At 38.7% G+C, this 24,720-nt stretch overlaps 1 protein-coding gene across 1 annotated transcript in view; it reads left to right on the top strand.

The window, feature by feature from the left end:
- Nucleotides 1-24,720, top strand: part of cabin1 (calcineurin binding protein 1) — a 76,777-nt gene that overhangs the window by 39,539 nt on the left and 12,518 nt on the right. The window contains exons 31-35 of the mRNA XM_038296626.1: nucleotides 996-1,109; nucleotides 17,715-17,878; nucleotides 17,966-18,062; nucleotides 18,167-18,856; nucleotides 22,012-22,086. Coding sequence (XP_038152554.1) covers nucleotides 996-1,109; nucleotides 17,715-17,878; nucleotides 17,966-18,062; nucleotides 18,167-18,856; nucleotides 22,012-22,086 — 1,140 coding nt within the window. The remainder of the gene's footprint in view (nucleotides 1-995; nucleotides 1,110-17,714; nucleotides 17,879-17,965; nucleotides 18,063-18,166; nucleotides 18,857-22,011; nucleotides 22,087-24,720) is intronic.

Genomic DNA, 24,720 nt, shown 5'->3' with positions numbered 1-24,720 from the left:
CAGACTGATTAGCGAGTCAAACCTTGAAAGCTCGCGAGATCAGGATGGTCTCATGAGGCTAGGCCTCTTGGCTATGCGGTCCTGAATCTGATACGAACCTGATCTTTTCAAATGCGACCTGTGTCTGAGCGGCCAGGTCTCATATATCCGACCTGAACGCCATTAATACCCGACAAAGGTCACTATTCTGGGTCCTGCTATGAAAAAGAGGCAAGAAGATACGGAGAGCAGCATTTATTTTTAACCATCTTGAAAAGGTTGTGTTTTTATGGGCGGGAAAGATCGCTACCATCTATGTTCACTTCTGTTGTATGACTCTTGATCACACAGGAGATCACATACAAGTCGCATATATTCGGAAATGTGAACTGCAACGCAAAAAAAAAAGTCGGAATTGAGCATCAAGGCCTGCAGTGTGAACGTAGCCTCCTTGTCATCGTCTGCAGGTTTGCTGCCTTATGGTTCCTGTTTAGATGCAATTCTCTTTTTTCTTTGTTTCAAATGAAGTTTTCTGAATTTGTAAAAGGGAAAGTTTGTTTTCCAACCATCTTTGGGCTTTTACAGTCAGCAGTGAGGATGAAGGCAAATTTGATGCGTGGCTGTATACACAGGTTGCTTATCCGCCCTCAGAGCGTTAAAAGACTCAGAATCTCTCCCAGTCTCACTGACTGGACTTTTTTCATAGAGAGCTTTTGGTTTCTGCGCCGCAGCATCAGGGAAGATAACACCAAGTGGATTCTGGTCGCTCTTTTTAAACAGGGCGCTCGTGTCCCCACTGATCTGAGTCACTTACTGGTGAAGAGGTCCGTGCTTTCCTGATTGCAAATGAGCTGCTCTCATCTTCTCTTTCAGATTTATTCCCTCCATTCATTTTGATGGTTGCGTCTTCGGTGTGTATGTGTGTGGATTTGTGGGTGTGTTTTCATAATATAAATGCAAATAATATTTTATTTATTTTCTTTTTTTTTCTTTTTTTCTTCCATTTTCCATCACAGAACCTACACTGGGCCAGAGATGTGTTGCTAGGAAGCAGTGTCCCATGGCAACAGCTGAAGCACATGCCAGCACAAGGACTTTTCTGTGAAAGAAACAAGACCAACCTGTTCAACGTAAGTCAAAGAGCTCTCATGCGTGCCCCATTTCAGTTTCACGAGTTTCACGTCACTCAGTGAGGAAACATTAAAGGCTTACCGGACAATTTAAGAGAAAATTAGTTTGATACCAATTTGGTTAAAAGTTTTGGGGTTATAGAAACATTAATGGGTCAACATTTCTGTCTTTGAGTTTTCTTAATTTAACAATAAAACAACTAAAATGGGGGACTACTGATCTAGCTGCTGCAAAGAAGTTCATCAGATAGTTTAATTCTGGTTTGCAGACTTTTACGGAGTGAAATGTGTTCCATTATTTTTGCAACCAAATGAACAGGGTTTGTAAATGGACATTTGAAATCCAAACTTATATAAATATTCTAATCAAATAAGGTTTTGAGGGTAATTTTGCTATTTTCATTAATTTTATCATTTCAGATTATTTATTTCAGTTTTTATTTTTTTAAAATAAGTTTATGTTGATTTTATGTTTTAAAATTTAATAAAAAAAGTTTTTCTCCCTGATTTTTTAATATTATTTCCCAGATTACATCCTCTTCAGGCCCAATACAAACGCTCGCTTCTTGACCAATCAAATGTTGCTGCTAAGATCCAGAGGACCCTTAGAAATGCGTCTCTGTTCCTCACTAAAAAGGAAAGCTCACCCCCAAAAATAGATAGAATTCATAAAAATTTAATCTGAAAAACAAAAAGTAGGAATAAATTAGGAAGGAAAAAAAAAATATATATATATATTCTGTAAAAAAAATATCTAAAATAATAGAAAATTCAAATTATTGTCATTACATTGTCAAAAGTACAAAGCACTGAAATTTATACAGCAGTTTATATAGTTGGTGTCAGGAGACGATCAGGAGGGCGAAAGCTGTGAGGAAGACAAAAAAAATAAAAATATAAAGTCTGTTTCTTTTTTTTATCTGAGAATCAGCAGTTACTCTCAGAACCGAACTGTGATCATACAAAGAACTTGTAGAGTAATGTTAGATTAATTGTTTTTCTGGATATTATCAATAGAAAATTAAAACTGGGGAGTCAAAAAAGTGAACAGAAGATGAATGGTAAAATATTTGTAAAACACAAAAATGTTTAGTTCACGTCAATGGAGATTATTCACCTGGACAAACCTTTTAAAATTCTTTATAACTCCAAAAATAAGCATTTAAATTAATAAAAATCCCAAGTTTGGGCATTGATGGAGACTACTTTAACGTATTTTCGATTTCTCTCCCATTTTGCCCCCTACTGGAGCAAAGACATGATCGCCAATAGATCCATTATCAGATTAAATTTAAGTTTATCTTTATACATTTTTTTGTTTGTTTCTTTTTTATGAAAAATAAAGTTTAAACTAGGGAAGGCTAGTGCAAGGTTGGAGGTTTTCAATTACTAGATTTAAAGGCTTTTCCAAGCTTTTCAACATAATTATACATTACTTTAATTTTTACTCTTTTTTTTTTTTTTTTTGCTTAATTTTACATCTTAATTTTACATCTCCCTGGTTTAAAATCCCCTTCCCTGTTTCAGCATCGCTTTCCCACCCATTGCTGTTACCGTAATCCTCATATTGGACTAACTCTGATGGAACCGTTATTCTATTAAGCAGAGCGGTTGTGCCACAGACCCAAAGCAAGTTTGTTAGGCGGTGGATATTAGCTTTTAATGTGACATAAAAAGTTAATTAAAAACAATCCACTGGACTTTGTTTCCAAGTTTGAAGATGTTTCGCTTGCCATCCAGGAAGCAATTCGAAATTCAATCAATTCAAAAAAGTTTTTACTGTTGTCGTTTTTGTGTTTACTACATGCAGCCTTACTATTTACCTTCAAGCTGCAGCAACCCTGTACTGAGAGACCATTTAAATTGGCCCTGATCTATAATGTTCTAGTTTTTTATTATCTGTCTGTTCATTTTACTCGACGTTGTACCCCCTGCTGGGATGTTTGCGGACTGTAATACACTTCTGGGCCTCAACTTCTGCCACATGCATTGCAAAGGAAAAAAATCTGTTAAACTCTGTTGATGATCCAGATCATGTGAGAGTTTTAACTGTAGGAATTCAGAATAAGTTTGATGCTTGCTGAAGGTCTGCGTTGTTAGAATATGGTTCAATGGTTGACTTTTTTTTAAACTTTCTGAGAGTTCAATCAGAGGGAGGAATGAAAGCTTCTTTTTAATCCAAGTCAAGCCCACCAAAAAAAATGTTGCACTACAAAAAGAATCTAGAAATAAGTCAACATTTCTTAAATAAAGTTTATTTAGCCTTAATTCCAGGTGGTAAATAAGATAATTTGCCAATGGAATGAGTGCTTTTACTCTTAAAAAAAAAGATAATTAGATAATATGCACTTGAAATAAGAAAATGCCATTATTATTTCTTATTTTGAATGTAAATCATCTTGTACCATTGGCAAAGTGTGTCACTTACCTCCTCAATTCCAGACAAAATGCCCTTATTTTAAAGTCCTAGGGAAATCATGTGTAAATGTCAAATCATTCCGGCTTAAACATGTATATAAATGTACTCTTTATCAGATGATATTGTCCCAAAATTTAGAACATTTCTATAAAAAAAAAAAAATCCTGTCTTAAAATCTATGTTTTTTGTTTTTTTTTCGTTATCTTATGCAGGCCAGTTAGTTATGCATCAGCTTGTACACCTAAATTCGGCCAATCATATCATCGGTCATCTATCATCTTCATATGTAGCAGCTAATATACTCAACCGTTGAAATAAGAAATAAGAATCCTTTCCTTTCCCATTGAGTTCCGTCCCAGTGTTCACGGGGATGGACATCTGTGTCTTCAGCAGGCGTAGAGCTAACAGAACTGGCAGCGTTGCGAGGCAAGGGCTCAAACATGTACGGCTGGAAGCCTTCTACACCAAACCAAGCTTCTGCCGCCCTGGCGTCCTCTTCCACAACATCTTCGTCCCCGCTTTCCTCGTCTAAATAAAAAATGGATGACGGAGGAGACTCATCCACGACCTCCGACACTAAACTCTCCTCCTCTTGCATGTTTCCTCTGTCCATAGCGTTCCTTGACAGCGTCGTTTCTAAGTCACCAATTTAGTGCTACTTGGTCCCAATGGAATTTCCCATTGGGAACCTACTAGCGCTAAGTTGCTAACTGCTTAGCAAGATGTTTCCGACAAACCGGCCACAACCAAACTTGCTTCTGCCACAACAATCCCGCTCTGTTGATAATCGACCAATCACATTCACTTTATTCACTCGTGTAAAGTCAGGCGGGAGAATTCGGAAATGCAACGGTTGGAACAGCAAAAAAAAAATAAGAAAAAATTACTTATTTAGACTTTTCTTTTCAGTGTGGGACTACTGAACTCAACCATGTGACCTATCAGTGTTTAGCTCCTCCCCACTGAAATGACCCAAGCTTCAAATAACAAACACTCTTTTATTTGGTGCATTACACCAGGACACTGTTAAAATATCTGCCTTTCAAAACAGCACAACTAATGTTGAGTTACTGGAGCTGTAGTAGTGTTTGTAGAACATTGCTCTGTGTGTCGGTTTCTATAGATTATTTTGTCATTCCCCTCCTGGTTCGCTTCAGTAGTGAACATTCACTGTGAAACAGGTGAATCTGGGGGCTGTGGAGTCCATAGAAGCTTCTGGTGTCAGGCTGTGTGTGTGATGTTGGCCAGGTCTGAGCTGGAGAAGAGCTCTGCAGCGTTCTGGCTCCCGCTGGGTTCCCGAAGAGCTCCTTCTGGATGCAAACCTGCCGCCGTGGCTCGCCAACTGTTTGAGCTTTGCTGTCCTCTGACAACCAAACCCTCTGTCCCAGCCAAATAAACACACACATATTTGTTTTAACTGAAATCCAACACATCCTCTGTTCTGATAGCTCTGTGCAGATATCACAGAATCAGAGTTTCTAGAACCAGTTTGACCAATTTTTTTGCAGCCCTTTAAAATGGTTATATAAAATCAGGTCAACTCTTTTCTAGAAAACAGAAAGATGTTTAATTTGTTTCCTAAACTCTCCAACAATCCAGAGGAAAGCCACTAGATTTTCTTTTATCCATTTAAATAAGTAAAAAGAAATCTATAAATAAAAACAAGTTTCTAGAAGGGTCAGAAAAGTCTGCAAATATGGAGACAAAGTTGCTGAACTGTCAACACTGTCGCCAGAGCAGCGCGTTGGAGCCACCAGGTAGCCTCAAACACAAACCGACTTCCCAGCAAGACATACAGGAGCCCGCGGTGTTGGCTTTTCAAAGTAAAGCAAATTATAACATGTTTAAATTATTTTAAAATCTGGTTATGATGACCTCAGATGGTTGGTTTAGATCTTAAAAAAACAGATTTATGGAGGGAATGTTGTTCAATTATTGTTGTAAACAAAGAACACATTTTATTATTGCAAGTTTAAAAAAAGAAAAAAATGAAATCCGGAAATGAAACAATGAAAAACTTATCCAAAAATACTTTTTAGTTACTCTGACTTTTGTTAGATTTCATTTTTTTTTCAAATGTACTGAATTTTTTTTTTTTTATATATATATAAATGAATAAATTCAATTAAATTTCAATTCAGTTTGTTTATATAGCTCTAATTCACAACACATGTCATCTCAAGGCACTTTACAGTTAATAAATGAACTTTTTTGTTTTAAATAATATTCTATATTTCCCTTTTTACATATTTACTTTTATACATTAAATTCTTTTCAAATTGCATTTCACTGATCACACGCTCTTCACTTCTTTAGGGCTTTCCTCTAAGGTGAGGAGACATGATGTTTTTCTATTTTTCTGCTGGACGTTAGCAGCAACATTTTTATTGGTCAAGAGCGAGATTTTGTGTTGGATATCTGCAAAATACTATTTGAATGAATGCATTTTGCAGAACTTAGTCCGGAAAAAAATCTAATTAACAAAATAAAATATGAAAAGTATTTTTTATTTTTTTTTTATTCCTGGATTGCATTTTTTGCGGGTTTTTTTCCCCTCAAATTTCTATTTATAAAATATCTTAATTGCTTTCTACAATAATGGAACCAAATTCACTCCATAAATGCATTAATTACTCAAAGAATTTGTGCACGTGTCGTTTGATATATGAAAAACGACAGCAAATATCGATCCAAAATGTTTGCCAGCCGATGTATCTACTTTTTAAATATCAGAAAGAAGCTAAAAAAGAAGCTCATGAATGGGAGAAAGCTGCACTGTGCAGGACACATAAAAATCATTTTACAACTTTTCCCCTTTTGCTTAAAATACCAGAGCCACAGTAGACGCAATAGACCCCTTTGATGTTGTTTATTTGTCCCCTCTGGGCTACAGTTGTGGCGACGCAGGCGAAAAAAAAAAACCTCGCTTCACTAATGGATCATTTTTGAACATTTAAAAACTTCAAAGTTAACTAAAACACTGCCCTTCTTATTTCCCATGTGGTTATTCTTAATTAAACGCGACTATTTTTTTTTACGGATAGATTTACTAATTTATTGCTAATGTAGGTTATGATGCCCCGCGTCGCCTTGATGGTTTGGCTGCGTTTGCATTTACTGCAGCCTTCATAAAGTAACCCACATAGTGCTGCAACAAAATGATCCAAATCAGGCTGTGCTGCATTATTTATGAGGGATTTCTAGAACTAGCCCACTTTTATTTGACCAATAATCTTATAACTAATGTTATGGTTGCAGATTTAAACTTGTTAGGGTTGCATTACGTGTGCATGGCAGAAAGAGTAGCATAAAATCATGCAAAGGTTAAAAAAGTCAATATTAGGGTTACTTTTTATTTCTCAATCAGATGTTAGTGGCGTTGTTCAGTTGTATTGGTTGTGCAGATTTGCATATTATTCTCTGGTTGCGTTAGTCGTCCCCCAGCGTTTCTAGAACGCTTTGTTGAATTTGATTCTGCGTTTCAGCCGGTGGCGAACCCAGCTGCCTGGGAAGACGCTGGAGTTGCTCCCAGGTGCGGTTCTACCTCTCCTTCCACGCCGCACACATGCTTACATCTTGTACATATTCTTCCTCCCACTCAGAAAAAATGGACGTCCCTGTTGCACCCCAGTCATTTCATGGTTAGCGATCAGAAGCAGTTTCCTGCTGTGCTTAAAAGGAACTGAGGCCCCTGAGTCCTGTTGCACGAGTCGGGGCCCGTCCCCGGAGGAGGGGGGGTGGTGGCAGTTCCACTTCTGTTACTTGCTGTGGTTTGATGTGCAACTCAAAAATGTGTGTGTTCAGCTGTGCAGCGTTCTGGAGGTGGAGCCTTACTCAGCAGACCATTGTTTTGGTTTGTTGTTGTTATAAAGATTCAGTGAATCTACATGCTGGAAGTTGATATTTTGGATTTGCATGTTGGCAGTTCTTTATTCCACCCCCCCTCGGCTGTCGGCATGCATTCCTTTGCCTCCTTTTACTCCGTTTAGCTGGTGGGGAGTTGTTCTTTCACCGACACAACAGGAAGCAGGAAAAAAACAAGGTGTGTTTACTCCGTGTGTGTTTGCTTGCTTGCCAGCTGACGCGGCACGAGCACAGCTGAAAGAGGAACCAGAGTTCAGGCAGCGCTGTCCTGCACACTCCAACAAGGTTTTTCTTTTAATATATGTTTTTAGGAGCGTTTTGATTGTGATCTTTCTCTGTTTTCCTCTTATCACACTGATGAAGAAGCTCAGAGGAGCTTCTGTTCTTCTTCTTCCTGTTGCTCGGTCTACAGGTTGCTCACGCTCAACCCCACCCATAGTTTGGGTTTTTTTCCCTCCACTCTTCGTTCTTTTTCCCTCGTCACTCTCTCTTTCTGTCACTCCCCTGTTTGTGTGTGTATTATGTGGGTGTACACTAATGGGAGGGCTTTTCTCCTCCAGGTTCCGATTGGCTGGAAGAGGCCCACTGTGATTGGCCCTCACGCTCTATATAGTGGGAGAGGAAGAAAAGGAGGAGGAGGAGGGGGGAGAGAGAGCTCCAGTGAGCTGGGGGTCAGGGTAGAGCGCAGCTAAAGTGCGTGGGCGTTTTTGTTTTGAGATGGCTGGGTTTGAAACCAGGAGAGGATCGAGTCAGCTTGACTGTCAGCAGCATCCTGGGCTCGTTGCCCCTGACGCCGGCGCTGTTTCTCGTCCTGCCAAGCCAGCTGCCATTCTCCTCTTCTATTCCTGCTCGGCCATGTGCAGCTGTGCTTCCCTCTTCTCCTCACCAGCTCCAAGATCCAGCACCCAAACGCAACCCGCCACTGGCTCTTAGAGCGCCAGCCTCTCTGGGTTTGTTTTTTCTTCAGGGTGGAGGCGCAGCCTGGGCTGCAGGTTCTGCTGACAACTAGCAGGAAACTGTCCAAAAGGAGTACTAGCACAATCGCTGTGGAGTAGCTTTAGTTGGTGATGGTGAGTTGCTTTACTGCTTTTCTCGTGACTTAAAAGGCAAAAAACATAATTTGTTTTTTTTAAAGCACACAGAGCTGTTTGGAGAAGATTGTTTTCTTCGCTTCTGGAGCTTCATCATAAACCTTTCTCTGTTTGAAAGTTGGAAAAAGCTTTTGTAAATTTTCTCGTGACTACCTCTGCTGCAGTGGTCGGCTACCATGGCTGCCTGTTCCCTGACGAGCTCTCAGGCGAACGTACAGAACAGTTTGTGCAACTTTCTCCCTAAGCTCCTCTTGTCATCAGGCGGCATGTAGAGACATGATTAGAAGTGGGTTGGATGAAGGGTTGTGGATTCGCCTCCAGATGCTTTGGCTTTTAAGGCTTTTTTTCCAGTTAACTTTATGTTGATCATCTTGAAAGAAAAAATTTATATTTCCTCTAAATTCAGTCCTGGTGTTTGATTCAATGAATCCAACAGATGTTTTGCATCAGTTTTAAGGCTGATTTTTCTGTTAAACCCACTGATACAGATTTGAGTTGATTCAGGTTTCTGTTTATTAACTGTTAAGATAAATCTGAAAAACAGCATTGATGATGTTTCCGTCTTTCCTGCCATGATCATTCATTATTCAAATCACCTCCTGGGTGAGAAAGAAGTTGCTGAGTTTATATTTAAAATCATCTTAATGAGCTATTAGCACAACTAGCATTATTGAAAGTTGCCTAGCGTAGAGAAGAAGGATGGATGATATTAGAAAGGTTTAGGGTTAACGTCCATTCAGAGCAGTTAAAGTCCATCATCTGTCTAAACTATTAATATGCAGAGCTTATTTGTGACGATTTAACATACGACATGCTGGCAAATATTCAACCTTTTAGCTATTGTGGTCCTTTAAAGGAGAATGTCATGTTTAGTGCTCAGGTTATCTGCTTAAAAATGTGTTGCCAATAGCCCCGTTTCCACTTCCCTTTTTGAAACCATGCCAAGACTGGTCTGAGCATGATAACAGCGATAACTGTTGATTGTAAATGGTACGCAGAATTGAACCGGACCGTGCCAAACACAACCGAACCGCGTTAACCTGGTACTAGTTCATCAGTAGGGCTCAGCGTGGTTCAGTTCAGGCTCGGTTCTCAGATAACAAAGAGAACATGAGCAGACCGCATAATTTCCTTACAGTCAGCCTCCGTAATCATGAAATTTCAGACATTTGTAAAAAATACTAGCTTCCATACCGTGCCACATGATTTCCAGTGAGGATTCTGCTTAGTAGTGTGATGAACGTCAACGTCTGTCGTCGTTTCCTGCGTCTGTAAGCCCTGATTAGACTATCGTTTGTCGTGTCCGCTTCCCAAAAGCCGACTCTGTCAAGTAAATTCGCCAAAGGCCTTCATTAAATGCCTGACTCTCTGCAAACTTCCTGAATGTTACGGGCGCCGCCATGTTGATTTGTGTGTTTCCCTATAGAGAGCAGTGGTACCGTAGATCGCCACTAGGAGGCATCGAACCGCGCTAGCATGATGTCTAAATGGTCGTAAGGAACCGAGATTGGCACGGTTAACTGATCCAATGTTGGGACGGATCAGTTTTCAGATGGTAGTGTAAATGGGGCTAATTCTTCAGTAAGGAAAGTCGCTATTGGCTCCTAAAAGTCACCAGAAGACGCCATTGCCTAATTTGCATATCTGGTTAAGCTTTGCTTCAGCTGTCGGAGAGACAAAGATCAACACCAGCTAGACATAAAGGGATACATACTCTAGAAATAAACTAAATCTAGATAAGTCAGTTTTTCTTAAAATAAGTGCATTTGTTCTTGAATTGAGGAGGTAAAAGAGACATTTTGCTAATGGAACAAGACAATTTACATTTAAAATAAGAAAAGACAATTGCATTGTCTTATTTCAAGTGCATTTTATCTAAATATCTTATTTTAAGAGTAAAAATACTCATAACAGGGTAAATACACTTAACTTAAGACATTTTTACTTATTTCTAGATTATTTTTCCAGTGTATGTTTAATGATATTTTGCCTAAATTGAAACTTTATTAATGATTTTTCTTACGTTACCAAACCTAACTTAAAGACAGTTATGTGCACAGTGGATGAGGCTGTTTATCAATTAAATACAGGGAGGATCTATTTTAGCCAAACTGTTTTAAAAGAAATAACATTATATATTAAAATTTACATCCCTATTTTTAATCCAGGGGGGATTATTAAAAACTTTGTATTTATTTGACTCCATTTTCAACTGGGAAACAAAGACTCTTTGTGGCTGAAGGCAGAGTTTGCTGCTGAGTTTTGATTGGCTGTCAGGCTTTGTGGGAGGGAGGGGCTCGCAGCAGCACTCACTGCTCTCTGAAGATGGTAAAATCAGAGGAGGGTGCTTTCACGTTTTCAGCAACAGAGGGAAAAAGTCGCTAAATATAGCAACAATGAAGGGCTTATCTTATCAGGATATTAGATGATTTGATCATAACGATAAAAGTGAAGTTTAAAAAAGCGTTTCTACTTCAGTCTTTCTTGGGTAACTGTATCACTGCGCATACTTATTTAAAATCAGCTTCTTCAGGACACAAGTTAAATTATATGATTTATTTGTAGTATCGCATAATAACCTCATTTAATCGTATCCTTTAAATTCGTCAATGCCTTAGACTAGGGTTGTCACAATACTAAACTTTTCAACTCGATACCGATACTAAGTAAAATATTCGATACTCGATACCCTTTTCGATACCACAAGAATAAAAACAAAGACTCCAAAATTCTACAGAAATGTTTTCATTAATAAACAAAATACAATAAATAGATAAATACAATAAACAACATTTTGAGGTTGTATGCTGTGCACAATATTAAGCAAGCTTGATAAAAAACTTAAAATTAAAATGAAGTGTTCCTTCCTTGGCTATGCTTTGCACACATAACAATGACACTAGCCAAACCGGTTAAAAAACAAAAATTCTCAGCAGCTGCACCTGTTACAGAAAAAGTCTGAAACTGAAAAGTGCACAGAATTATTCAATCACACAGTGTTCAGAAAGTGCATTGTCCTCTAATCTGCGCATAAGATGAATGACTGTTTAGGTGCCACTGGTGGTGGCACTGTATCGATACTTTTGAAAATGAGTATTGTATCCGGATACAACGTTTCGGTATCGATACTTTTTTGAGTATCGATACTTTTGACAACCCTACCTTAGACAGATTTATTTTGTCATTTTGTATGCAAAAAAATTTGTTTAAAACAGCTCTAGACAATTTCTTTTTTTAACCTGCAGCCTTAAAAAAAAGTAATAAATATTGTTATATATATAGTCTCTTCCCAGAGGGCAGCAGTTAGAACAGTCCATGTTGGGGGTGTGAGGGGTCATTTATGATGCTATGGGCTCGGGACACGCAGGGCTGTGATGAAATGTCTTATCTGAATGTCTTGCCAATGCCTCAATGGGAGAAACATATTTAAAATAAATTTCTGACAATTCTGAAGTTTTTAATCATGATTGATTTAAGTCTATTTTTTTAGACCAGGCATCCCCGACGTCGGTCCTCGAGGGCCGCTGCCCTGCAGGTTTTGGAGGTTTCCCTGCTTCCCTTGCTCATTTGAATTGAGAAAGCTTCCTGGAGAGGTGGCGAAACGTCTTCAAATCTTGAAAACCAAGTCCAGTGGATATTTTTTGAATTTTTTTGAATTTTTACGGAAGGATTTCCCTGCTTTAGCACAGCTGATTCTGATCATTGCATTGGGGTAAAAGCCTGTTAATCAGTTTTCAATTAAAATCAGCTGTGCTGGAGCAGGGAAACCTCTAAAACCTGCAGGACAGCGGCCTTGGAGGACCGACTTTGGGGATGCCTGGTTTAGACGATATAATTCTAATCATGACTAGAAACTTATTACGATAAGCGCCCTCTCTCTCTTCCAGCATGAATGAACTCCAGACGTGTCCCGGCATCCTGTAGAGCAGCTTCCTTATATCTGCTCTACTGCTGATAATAAAACTAGCTACTAGGGATGCACGATATAATCGGCCACCCCACCGATATTTAACCCGATATTTGATCAGCTTCTGAGTTTCTAAAGTCAAAAAAAAAAAACAATACTACTTCTTCCTCAAAAACTTCTTTTTTACAGACTTAAAAACTTCTAAAGACGAGGGAAAAAATATTGATACATTAAAATATCCCAATATCTTCATATGCTGATATATTGCCATTTAAAAACACCATATCAATCTCTTTTACTAATGAAATATTGCTATACGTCATCGTTATGCTACGAAATCCCCCGAAAATTCACCAAATGTTGCCATATTTTTATATGTTGATATATTGACGCGGTATCTATCTATTTTACTTACAAAATCTCACAAGAATTTGCAAAATATCACCAGAGTTTGTAACAGAACGATGAAATTTCACCAGATTTTGAAAGTAAAATAGATCGATACCGCGTTTTTAAAAATCAATTTGATATCAGCATATGAAAATATATTTGAGTATATTATTTTTCAAAGTGTCAGAAATGGATAATAAAACTGCTATTTTCAATGACTACTTATTTTTGTCCAGCTTTAACATCAGTATCGATATCGGTTATCAGCAACATTTGTTTTAAAATATCGGCATATCGGATATCGGCCAAAATCCCAATATCGTGCATCCCTACTAGCTACCACATTGAAGAGTGTTGCTAGTCATTCACCAATAGGAAACTGGCTGGATTTTTTTCCTTTTATCTGTAGCTAATAAGGCAGCAGCTCCACATGTTCATGTTTATTGTAACGGTCTGGTGTTTTCCACCATTTACTCTAAATCTTGTTGTTTTAACTGTGCCAAAGCTGTCATAGTTCTTTTTTTTTTTTACTATTGTGGGGGGAGGGGCTTAACATAATTGCAGTAAAGTCTTACAAATCTGCTTTAGCTGTTGGTTTGCTCCATAATCTGTGTAAAGCCATGGCTCTGCTGTCATTGGATGGTCCTCTGATGAGGAACAGGTTGACGGGTCTTTCCTGCCTCCATGGGGCTGGCTCCTCTCTTGTTGGAAGCTTTTCATACATTTTGCACAGAAAGGGTAAAAACCTTCCTGAAGCTCCGCTTGATCCCATCATGTTGCAGTAACAGCCCTTCTGATCAGACGTCCATTAGTCCCATACTCTTCTAGGCATCTGTCTGAAAGGAGCTCAGAGCTTATAGTTACAGCTGTAATATTTCCATTTGAACTCGGGATCCACTCTGGATTTTTCAAAGGAAAGTAAAAAAAAAAAGATTGTGGCGTTTCTCAGAAACTGCTCTGAGTTTTGTTCACATAACCCGATCTGAGGCCTTCCCGCTTCCCAGGATTTGGCTTTGTTGTGTTCCTCTCCACTGGCTTTGAAAATGTCATCTGACAATCTGGAGTTGTCTGTTTGGGGCTCCCGCCCGGAGCGGACGCAGCCTCCTGCTTCGTGTGGCTCCATTCTGATTCTGTCATCTCTGTTTTTGTTTCACACACTTCTTCTTATTTATTTTTTTTCCTGAGAGTGTGACTGAGCTGTGGGCCACATGCTTTCTGACTGTGGCCCGTTCTCCGCCCGAGCGCCATCTGCACTCACGTCAGCAGCTTCAGAAGGCCTCGGCCCACCTCGGCGTACCTGCTGAGAGGACATGTGCTCTCTGCTAAAGAACGCTTCCATCAGAAAATATCCCTCATCAGTTCTTGGCAGCCTGTCTGCTTACTTGTTACAAGTCTTGGACAGAACTGAGCACTAATGAGGCTGGCTATCCTGTATAGAGAGAAACTTTCCCCCAATTCCTCCTTCCCACCTGCTACAGAACCGACTCGTTCGCACGATCTCTCCGGAAGCCTTTCCGTCTCCTCATTAGGGCTTCTTTGAAAGGCGTGTGCTTCACTTGCACTAGTTCAACGCCTTTTTCTTCCCCATGTCCTGCTGTTAATTGTTTCCATGTGTCTGAAATGCCAAGGCCTTAGACGATTTACAGTAACCAGTGTTGGGTAACTGAGCAGTTTGTCTATAAAATAAATTAGCTAAAAATAAACAGTGATGTCCACATTAATGTTGATGAGAAATATCAGTTTATCCTGAATCGGTTTGTACCTGAAGTTCTTTAGCAATATGGGACCATCTGTAAGAATCCCGGTCCTATATCTATACATATGGAGTCAATTATATATATATATATTTTTTACAGATTTATATTTTTGATTCCTTTGTTTCAAATTTCAGTTTTTCTGTTTTTGTTTTAGAAATAACGTTCTTCCTAAACAGCGTTTTTACAGATTACATTTTATTCACTTTAAGTCTAATACAACATTCCCTCTTAAACACACATTGACCAATAAAAATGATGCTAAAGTCCAGCAGACCAATAGTAATGCATCTTTGCTCCCCATTCCAGAGGAAACCCCGCCCCCAAAAGTGAAGAGAAAAAAAATCAGTTTTTATTTCCATTAACAAAATGTTTGCAATAATATATACAAAAAACATCACTTTATAAATATAATATACACATTACAAGCTATTACGTGTTTATATTAGTGATATTTCTAGACTTAAATCGGATACATTTAGGATGAGGGAGCTTTTATTTGTTCCTTTTTTAAAAATTTTTTATTTCGCATCACATAAAATAAAGAACATTGCACCATTATATCACGTAAAACAAAACAAAAAAGCTACAACATACACCCACACTGATATTTCCAGGAACATGACAAGTTTCCCTAAGATGTTTGTTCCCAAAGTGGGGGATGCGCCCCCTAGGGAGGGCTTAGTATAATTGCAGGGGTGAAATTAATCTTGAGAGGTAAGAATTTGATGGCTCATGGCTTCATTGTTGAATAATTTTTCACAGTAAAGTAAACATTTCAACTTTAAATAATGACTATTCAAAAGTGATAGTTGGGTGATTATTAGTGTTTCACAATACGAAGTACTCCAGTTGGCTTTCTTTTAGTGTTGCACCGATACCAGTATCGGGCGGGGCCCCGATTCAGTACTAAAATGGTGGTATCTGTATCAGCGAGTACTGACAAATAGGGTACCGATACCACTTTGAGATCCAAACGTTTATTCAACTATTGTCCCCCATTCTAGATAGGCAATAAAAAGTTCTACTGGATTCATCATCATACTACATCCAAGTAGTATGCAGTTCTTCATATATACACACACACATCAATTTCAAACAGATGGTATCGGCCAATACTGCACAGCCAGGTATTGGGTATCTGGGCCAAAAAATGGCATTGGCGCAACACGACTTTCTTTGTTTTTTGTCTAAAGGATTGGTCGGAGGAGGCGTGAAAACTGCAATTTAAAATCGAAAGGGGATTGCTCCAAGGATAACCTTGCCTTAAGAGGTTGCTTTTTTTGTTTCCCAAGGCCACATTCATTGTGAGCCACTCAGCCATTGAAAGTCGACATGTTTTGGTCTTGTGTCCTCCAGAATACCAATGTTCAGTAGAGTCTTCATATTCTTAAATGTGAGCCTATCACAGAAAAAAAAATCTGAATGTCAATGAATATGGATCCATTGGTATGATTTCTTCAATAACCTGACTTTACCACATTCACAACTTCCATCCAGAACTTATAAACTTTGGAACAGTCTCAAATACAGTGATACAAAGAGCTCTTCAGAGTTCAACATTTAAACCGTGTCTGGAACATTGAGTTATGGCTGTTTAATTTGCCTGGGGTAATGTACTGTCTTGGTAAAAGATAAAAACTTTAAGTGTTTATTGTTTGAGTTGACGCCAAAAACTTTGCTATGCGACGATTAGTTTCCTGGGACTTTTTTATTCCCGACAAACCAGTAACAGGCTCATGCCTGTTTTTGATAATATGCAATAATCGACAGGCTTTTATTCTTCAGCTGCAGGGCATTCACTCTCCTCCTGCCTAGTGATATGATTGAGCCAGTTGGAAAGACAGTGGTCCTGCCTTTTAAATCCACAACGCATATAGATCTTAGCAACCAAGATGCTAGCAATCAAAAAGGGAAGGAGACTTGATGTTTCTATGTTGGGCATTACTGCAGTAAGAGCTGCACAATGTACTATGTTGGTACATAATTTTCAAGTTATGGCCTCATTGTAAAATTTATCCAATAAGACATAATCTCATGTCACAGGATTTTAATACCAGAAGTCATTTTCCTAACGCATATTGGACTTAATACATTACTTAATACATTTTTAAAAAACGTCCTCCTCCTTCATGTCAATGTTTTTATCTGTGGTGGAAGTTGAGAACGCTATGCGTTTCCTCTCCGTTTTGATATGATTCCTTGGTTGAGGTTATTAATGCGGAAAGAACCTTCAAAGGTCATGAAATGTAAAGACTGTTGATTTGTTAATAAAACCTACCAGAACTGCTTAAGATATCTGAACCGGATGATGTGTGCATAGTGCAAAGACTGGGTTTGGGGAGTGGCGGCTTACTGGTTAGGATATAGGGCTTGGAATCCAGAGGTTCTGAGTTTGAGCCCCACTCCCACAGACTGCCACTCTGGGTCTCTGAGCAAGACCCTTAACCCCCGATTGCTCCCCTGGTGCCCCACAATGGCACCCCACTGCTCCCTAAGGGGATAGGTTAAATGCAAAGATGATTTGTAGTGACTGGCTAGCTCAAGTGGAGAGTGAGCTGTCCTGCAAACAGGAGGCCTGGGTTCGTACTGCAGCTAGGGGGAAAGAGATGCCAGTGCGGGTCTGTTTCAATTCTGAAAAGAAAAAAAACACAAAAAGGCTTTGTTGGGCTTTTGTATAAAACCTCAAACTCAACACTATTTCTGACATTTTGAATTGAGAAAGCTCCCTGGATGGGAAGCGAAACGTCTTCAAACTAGGAAATTTTCTTTTTTTGGAATGACTATGTCCTGGATGACTAATAATCTTCACCAGTACCAGTGTGGGTCCTTAGGCAAGATCGTTCACTCTAACGCCAACACTTAAGTGTTGGACTTAATTTTGTTGCTCTGTACTTGTGAAAGTGTAATGACAATAAAACAATACAAAAAGTCAGATGATGCAGAAAAATAGAGGCTGCAGCAGCGAAGACAGTCTCTCTCTCTCTAACTAAACATCTTTGTAAGGATTGTTGAGGTACTATGCTGCTGACAGCTCTATGAATCACAGAAAGTAGACCCTTTATGCAGAAATTCTTTATCAGAACTCCAAACCGAATACCTGAAATTAGATTAGAGGAATTCAAAACCGCAAATTTTAACCGTTAAACCTTCTATCCTGCTTTTTGTTTTTCTCCCCAGGGAATCTGGCGTATCCCAGTGGATGAGATTGATCGCCCAGGAAGTTTTGCGTCTCATATGAACCGATCCGTCGTCCTCTTGCTGGAGGTGCTGTCTCAGCTCAAGGATCACAACACTCTCCTAAAAGTCTCTTTCATGCTGCACAAAAACCCTGACCAGGGAAAGTAAGGACGCCGTTTTGTACGATTTATACAGCTTGTGTTAGCTTTTATGTTTTGGCTCCTTGACATCTCCTCTCGTTTTCCACAAAGGAAATATTTACGGGATGTTGATCGGCAGGTTTTGGCCAAGAGAGCATTTTTCCTAACTGTAAAAGTCCTGGAGGAGAATCTAAGCAGTCTCACAGGGGTAAGGAAGAACAAGCCGGCGTGCTAAATGCGCCGACAGCCACGGGTGACCCGGGGTCTGGCATGCTGCTACTTCATGTTTTGACAGCCTCTGCTTTCTTTCAGGTGACTGAGCAGCTCCACAAAGCGCCTGCACCCTCCATGGGGGAGATGACCACAACAGACACATCCAACAGGCCCAGTTCGGAGGACAGCAAACATACGCTGCCTAAGAGGCCTGGACTTCCAGAAGGAGCCTGTGTCACTGATACCGGGCCTAGGGAAGCTTCGCAGCCTCAGCTAACCTCACCACCGCTGTCAACAGATAAAGGGAGCGTAGCTCAGGAGGGCTTCCCTGGGAAAGTGGAAACTTCTGGGAATGAAGGGAACAAAGCAGGACCGGATGAACCAATGGAGATGGAAACATCCCTCTGGAGGAAGCCTTCCACCATCACAGACTCTCAGGGCAACCAGACGGGGACTGAGATCGCCTGCCTCAGCGGCTTGGAAGCCCAGCAGAAGGCGGCTGAGATCAGCCGGGCGCCGGAGCTGTCCCTGGAGGAGCTGAGCATCAGTTCACGGCAGCAGCAGCTGCAGGCGGCCGCGCCGAAAGCCGCGGCGGCAGTGGCAGGTGGGACTGATCAGGCCTCGCAGCGGAAGCCAAACAGGAAAAGGAAACTTATAGAGGATGTAGAGTCTGGAAAAACCCTGCTGCTTGATGCCTACAGAGTGTGGCAGCAAGGGCAGAAAATCATGACCTACGACCTGGGGCGCATCGAGAAGATAATGTCTGAGACCTATATGCTCATCAAGCAGGTAAACTGAACATGACAGCTGTCCTATATCTGTTCTGTACTCTTCTCACTCATTTTGCCAAGTCACGCACGCTGAATATGAGTCCTCTTTTGGGAAACCCCTCCGCTAACAGAATTACTATGAGAAGAAGAGGGACTTTCCCTCCTCTGTTTTCAGGGGCTTCTTCAAACATCCACAAGCTTTTCTTTTTACTCTGAAACGTGAATCCCTCCTCTGTGATTTTTCTCACTTTGCTGCTAGTTGTTTGACAGGAAACTACATCTAAAAATAGCTTTTAATGTACTCCTGACATATATGCACTAAAATAACTGGGTCACAACTGCAAGACAGGGGCAGGTTTCCAATGTTAAAGCAAGTTATACTGTAAATAAAGTTAAAAAAGTATGAATAAAGCAGTAGTAATAGTGATTTTTAGTTATATCTAGGGCTGCAATAATGAATCGGATTAATTGTGTCAAATAATTTAGTAACTGATCGTTTAAATGGAGTATAGAGGCTGTAAAATAGGACTTTAGCTGACAGAGCAACCCACTTACAGCAGTAAATATATCATAATTGTGAAAAAATATGTGAACATTTTGCATTTAAGATAAAAAAAAAAAAGTCTTTGTCAATATGATCCATCATAAAAATCCTTAAATCAATGGTTTTGGTTTCCCCTGGTTTAATTTAGTAAAGCCTTTTTTAAGCAAACTTTGGCAATCTGATTATTAATTGGAAAATGAATCAACAGATTAAACGATTTGCAAAATAATCGTTAGTTGCAGCCCTAGTTATAGCAGGGCAATATGCATATCACAAAGCAGTAAATCTTAGTTAATCATGCTATTAATAGCATTACAAAAATTTAAGTCCTGTTTTCAAATTAATATATTCTCCCTAGATTTAAGTATGTAAGTTAGGTAATTTACCAACGGAATAAGATGATTGAAATTCAAAATAAGAAAAAAACACCTGATTACCTTATTGCAAGTGCATAATATCTAAATATCTAATTCTGAGCCCCAGATTAAACATTGGTAGATCAGCTTATTTGAAGGAAAATATAAAATAAGATTTTAAGAAACTTTAACTTATTTTTTTTTTTCTACAGCTTGTATGATTATAGCAAATTTGAACAATATTCTGACATGTTTACTGATATTTATCACATGGACTGCAGGTATGGTGTATTCAGCTCTTATTTCTTTTATACAAATAAATTGCAGACGCTAGTTTATGCAGCTGTAAAATTTTTAAGAAGGTACAAAAATCAGTCTATAAACAGTAGGTTTTAACCAGCCTAAACTTATCCATTAAAACCGTGTTGGTGAGATGGAAATAATGAATTCTCTTCCCAGTAGCTAGTTAAGTCAGTTTATATATCATTACTGTTCAAAGGGGGACGGATTATCGATATTTATTAATTATAGACCAATTTCCAATTGATGTATATTAATTAAAAGTTTTGGAAAAACTAGTTTAGGATCATCTAAAGGTGTTTTTAGAGTTAAATCCATTCTATTTCATTTACAGAAAACAATTATTGCACTTTAAAGTTTTTAAATTACCTTCTAGCCCTTAATTGCGAAAATTGTCTTGCCTAATTGTTTGAAGTGTTTAAGGCGTTTAACATTAGACACTTTTACTCTAAAATACACCCTGTAAAAAAATCACAAAAGGAGTTCTGCAGGGCTTTGTCATGGGACCACTTTTATTTTCCATTTATATAAATAATTTTTGTGACAATTTAAAAAATGCCCTTTCATATTTTTTATACAGGGATGATTTTTTTTAATGCATTGTTGCTCTTTGGAGTGTTTACAGTCTGTTTTTAACAGTTCAGTCTGTTTAGAAACGGAAATTAGTTTGAATGTTGATAAAATGAAAGCAATGATTTTCTGGCATTTAAGGCTTTGAGAATTTACACCTCTGATTATTGTCTAAGGCAGACTAGTTGAGTTTGTTGCTAATGATGAATACCTAGGTTTTTACTGGATGAAGGGCTCTCCTTCATGATGCACTTTGCAAATTGAGTTCAAAAACTGAAGTTGACTGGTTTTATTATCGCAATGGTTGCCGACAGAGAGATGGAAACAATAATTCAGCATCATGGCTTCTGGAATCATCTCCAGTCTGAACTTATACTTAGATCTTAGTACTTTTGAACCATTTTAAGTACAAAATTTACGACTCTATGAAACACTGCCAATGTCTTTAAATTCTTTCGAATGTTTTAAATGGGTTTGACTTTTGGAGTTATATTTAAATCTGCTGATTTTCTTTAATGCTTTCTCAGCAGAAACCCAGATGCTCGTTAAATAAGTTTCCACATAAAAACAAAATAAATCAGCATAATATAACATCATTTGAAAAACTATTAAGCTTGTCCGAGGTATCATTATTTTAACATTCAAATAATTCAGAAATCTACAAACTCAACTGTTTTATTATCAACGTTTTATTTAACAACTCTAGGTGCTGCTAATTTATTTAATTGTGTGCAAGAGGAGCACAAATAAACTTCTTCTTCATACCATGCTGCTGGTTTTATACTTCTGTTTTGTTTCACCTACTAAAGGTGAGAAAATAAAACACCCACAGTGTCTTTTGCTCCACGCAGAAAGAGCTTCCGCTGTCAAACCTGTCTCAGTTTGACGGGTTATGAATGTCAGAGGCTCAGTTTTACCCACGCTTCATCCATGTGTGCCGCTCTGCTGCAGATGAAGCTCCTGGGTGTAATCGGGTTAATTATGAACCTGCGTGATAAAAGTGCAGAAAATATATTTTTTTTTAAGGTTGTATCCCATTCATGCCAGATTATGTAGCTGTGTGGGTTTTGTTTCGTGAAGAAAAACTCCCTAAAATCATCCCCTGGAGCAGACAGACTGATTTCTGTTTGAGTCATTTTAACAGAAGTGACAAATAAAATCATCACTACGGTTTAACCGAGTAGGAGCCGGACATGAACTCTGCTTAAACCTGCGTAGCTAATGAAGCAGCTGGTTCTGCAGCTGATCCTGCTGACTTTCTACACCACGCAGGCCATCTTGTTATTCTTCCAGTGATCAGGAGGTGACGCTTCGCTGAAATCCCACAGGCTCTGGTGCAGAATGCGATTAAAGATGCATCCCGTTCTGTGCTAACGTCCGCTACTGTCTGTCTGTCTGTTGCAGGTTGATGAAGATGTAGCTCTGGACCAAGCAGTGAAGTTCTGCCAGATCCAGCTGGCCACCTCGGCACAAAGACAGGTAAGTTGGGGCGACACACCTCACTTTTTACCTCTTCAGGGCCTTTTCTAGTCTGCTAGATCTCTAACGCTCCCATTAACTGGGATTATTACTGCAGATATAAGGTTTGACTGAATTTTCTTTTTTAGTAATGCAACTTTAGATCAGAGCTTCTTAAGCATTTCAACCTGTGACCCAAAAATAACAGAACAGACTGTCCACTCCCCAAGAATAAATATAACTTCATTTTTGTGATTCTGTTTATTTTAATGCCAAATGTATCATATTTGATACATACGGTTTCTGAAATGCTTTGCATCTGACACCCTTTGCTTAATTTAATGGTAAAAACTTTGCTCAAAATCCTATTGTACACAATCAGATATACCTGATAACAGAGGGCAGAAGAACTACACAAAAAATAATCTTGACTTATCGCATAGTAATAAATTATTAATATCAAAAATGTATTTCTGTTTTTTCTTTTTACTTATTTTGTTAAAAGGGCAAATAAGGACTTCAAACCAAAAAAGAAGTTATTTTCTGTTTTGTTTTATTCTTGGATCAGGCTTTAAAGGGTTAATAGGACATGTTTAGCTATTTAATGCTGTATGTTAGAATTTGATACATAAAGAAAATAACATGAAGTTATTTTATTAAACGTTTGATTAATTTATGGGACAGTCACATGTATGTATTCTGTCCCTCATACATCTGGGATCACATCACAGTGATTGTCAAAAACCATCTCATGGCTCCTCTATTGGTGTCAAGTGACCTACCTGGGGGTCCTGACCCCCACTTTTAGAACCCCTGTCTTAGATATTACTTATTTGTTGCTGTTACCTTTTGCAGAGATGCACCAACCAGAGTGAGTTTCTTCTGTCAGCAAATACCACATTAATATATCTAAAATCAGTTGCCTTTAGTACTCTACTGTCTCCTTGAACCCCAATCAGCCTCGGCAGATGGCCGCTCACACTGAGCCTGGTTCTGCTGGAGGTTTCTTCCTGTTAAAAGGTAGTTCTTCCTCTCCACTGTCGCTACAAGCATGCTTAGTGTGAGGGATTGCTGAAGAGTCAATAAGTCGATGCAATTAACAGGTTTTCCTTAGATAGAAAACTGAATCAATCTGACTGGATGATCTGGTGAACTGTAAAGTGTCTTGAGATAACATGTTGTTAATTGGTGCTATATAAATAAAATAAATAATAATAAATTAACCAAACTTGAGTACATAAATAATTAGTATATGGCTTAAAAAATTAATCAGATTAATGAATTATTGAAATAATCTTCAACTAATTTAGTAATTTACACAAGTATAGATTTGTAAAACATGCCTTTAATGTGAAGAGCAACCCACTTGGAGCAGTAATTATACCAAAATGTAAAAAAAAAAAAGAATTACACATAAAAATGTTGCATTTAAGGTGCAAACCTTTTTCCTCTTTCAATGTGCTCTATCCAGAACTCCTCATGTAGAAACTATTTACTTTCACCTTGTTTAATTTTGTAAAAAATCTTCTTTAGGAACCTTTAGGTAGAGTCGCATTTGCTCGACGCATAATGCTGAAGTGGAAAGAAGTATGTGATAGTGGTAACATTTTTCAGTGTAGTCCTGTTTCTCTGACTGTGACTGGCTGGATGTGCTCTCTACATCCTCTGACATGGGAGCTGGCTCGGAGCTCTTCTGCCTGGCTGTGTGTTTCCTGGACTGAATTGAATTAAATTTGACTTATTTATATTTATCATAAAAACACTGAGAACGTTTTTCTTTACTTGCTGCTACGAGTTATTAATTATCAATGTTAGGATCAAAGGTGTAGTCCTACTGTATGTGAGGGAGGAGCTAAAATAAACGCTGTAGATTTCCTCTTAAATGACGATGGCAGTCATTCATTTTAACACCTTATCCATCAGAAGTTTTGTTTTAATTTAAACTCTTCATATGCACCCATTAAAAAATAAATAAATTTCTATTGTGAGTTAAATTAAAAACTCTAAAGGGGGAGGTTTTTACACACATACATTGATTTGTTGACTCTTTGCAATATTAGGAGCTTGTTTCTGTCCTTGTGATTACTGAAACATTTAATTTCGTGTTAAAATTAAATAATGTTTTAGAAACTCGAGCAAAAATATCAAGACTTGGTTTTTTGTAAAGGAGTCCTAACCCTGGTATTCTGCCAGCGGTTTTGTTCATTTTTGGCCTCATAACAGTATTCTAGAGAGCCTCAATCCAGGCCTTTCACCATGAGCAATAAAACCATGAATCACACAATCGGATGGTAAAAGGTTTTTTCCTGGTGCTTCGGTCTCCACTCGACCCTTCCTTGTCGTTTCCTCAGTGCAGGGAGGAGTGAACTCAGGGGTCAGTTACTAAGCAGGCGGATGGACCTGTGGAGGTTTTGAAAAATAAATGGATTTGGTTTAAACACGACAGCGGCATTGTTATCTGGATTTCAGCCAAATGTCAACCTCTTCACCTGGACAAGCCAGTCCAAAGCAGAAGCCACTAAAAACAGCATTAGAACAAAACTTGCAGCCTACAGTCGCCCCCTGGAGGTTTCCCCAACCAGTCTGCCGCCTGTTTTCCTGATAATCATCTGTCACTGCTGCATTTCATCGCCATGAGAAATACAAAAAAGTCAG

This window comes from Cyprinodon tularosa, unplaced genomic scaffold (assembly GCF_016077235.1).
Source record: "Cyprinodon tularosa strain WSP-4 unplaced genomic scaffold, ASM1607723v1 ctg373, whole genome shotgun sequence".
NCBI classification, from domain to species: domain Eukaryota; kingdom Metazoa; phylum Chordata; class Actinopteri; order Cyprinodontiformes; family Cyprinodontidae; genus Cyprinodon; species Cyprinodon tularosa.
Note: the sequence above shows the minus strand (reverse complement) of the source record. Positions and strands in the feature narration are given on the sequence as shown.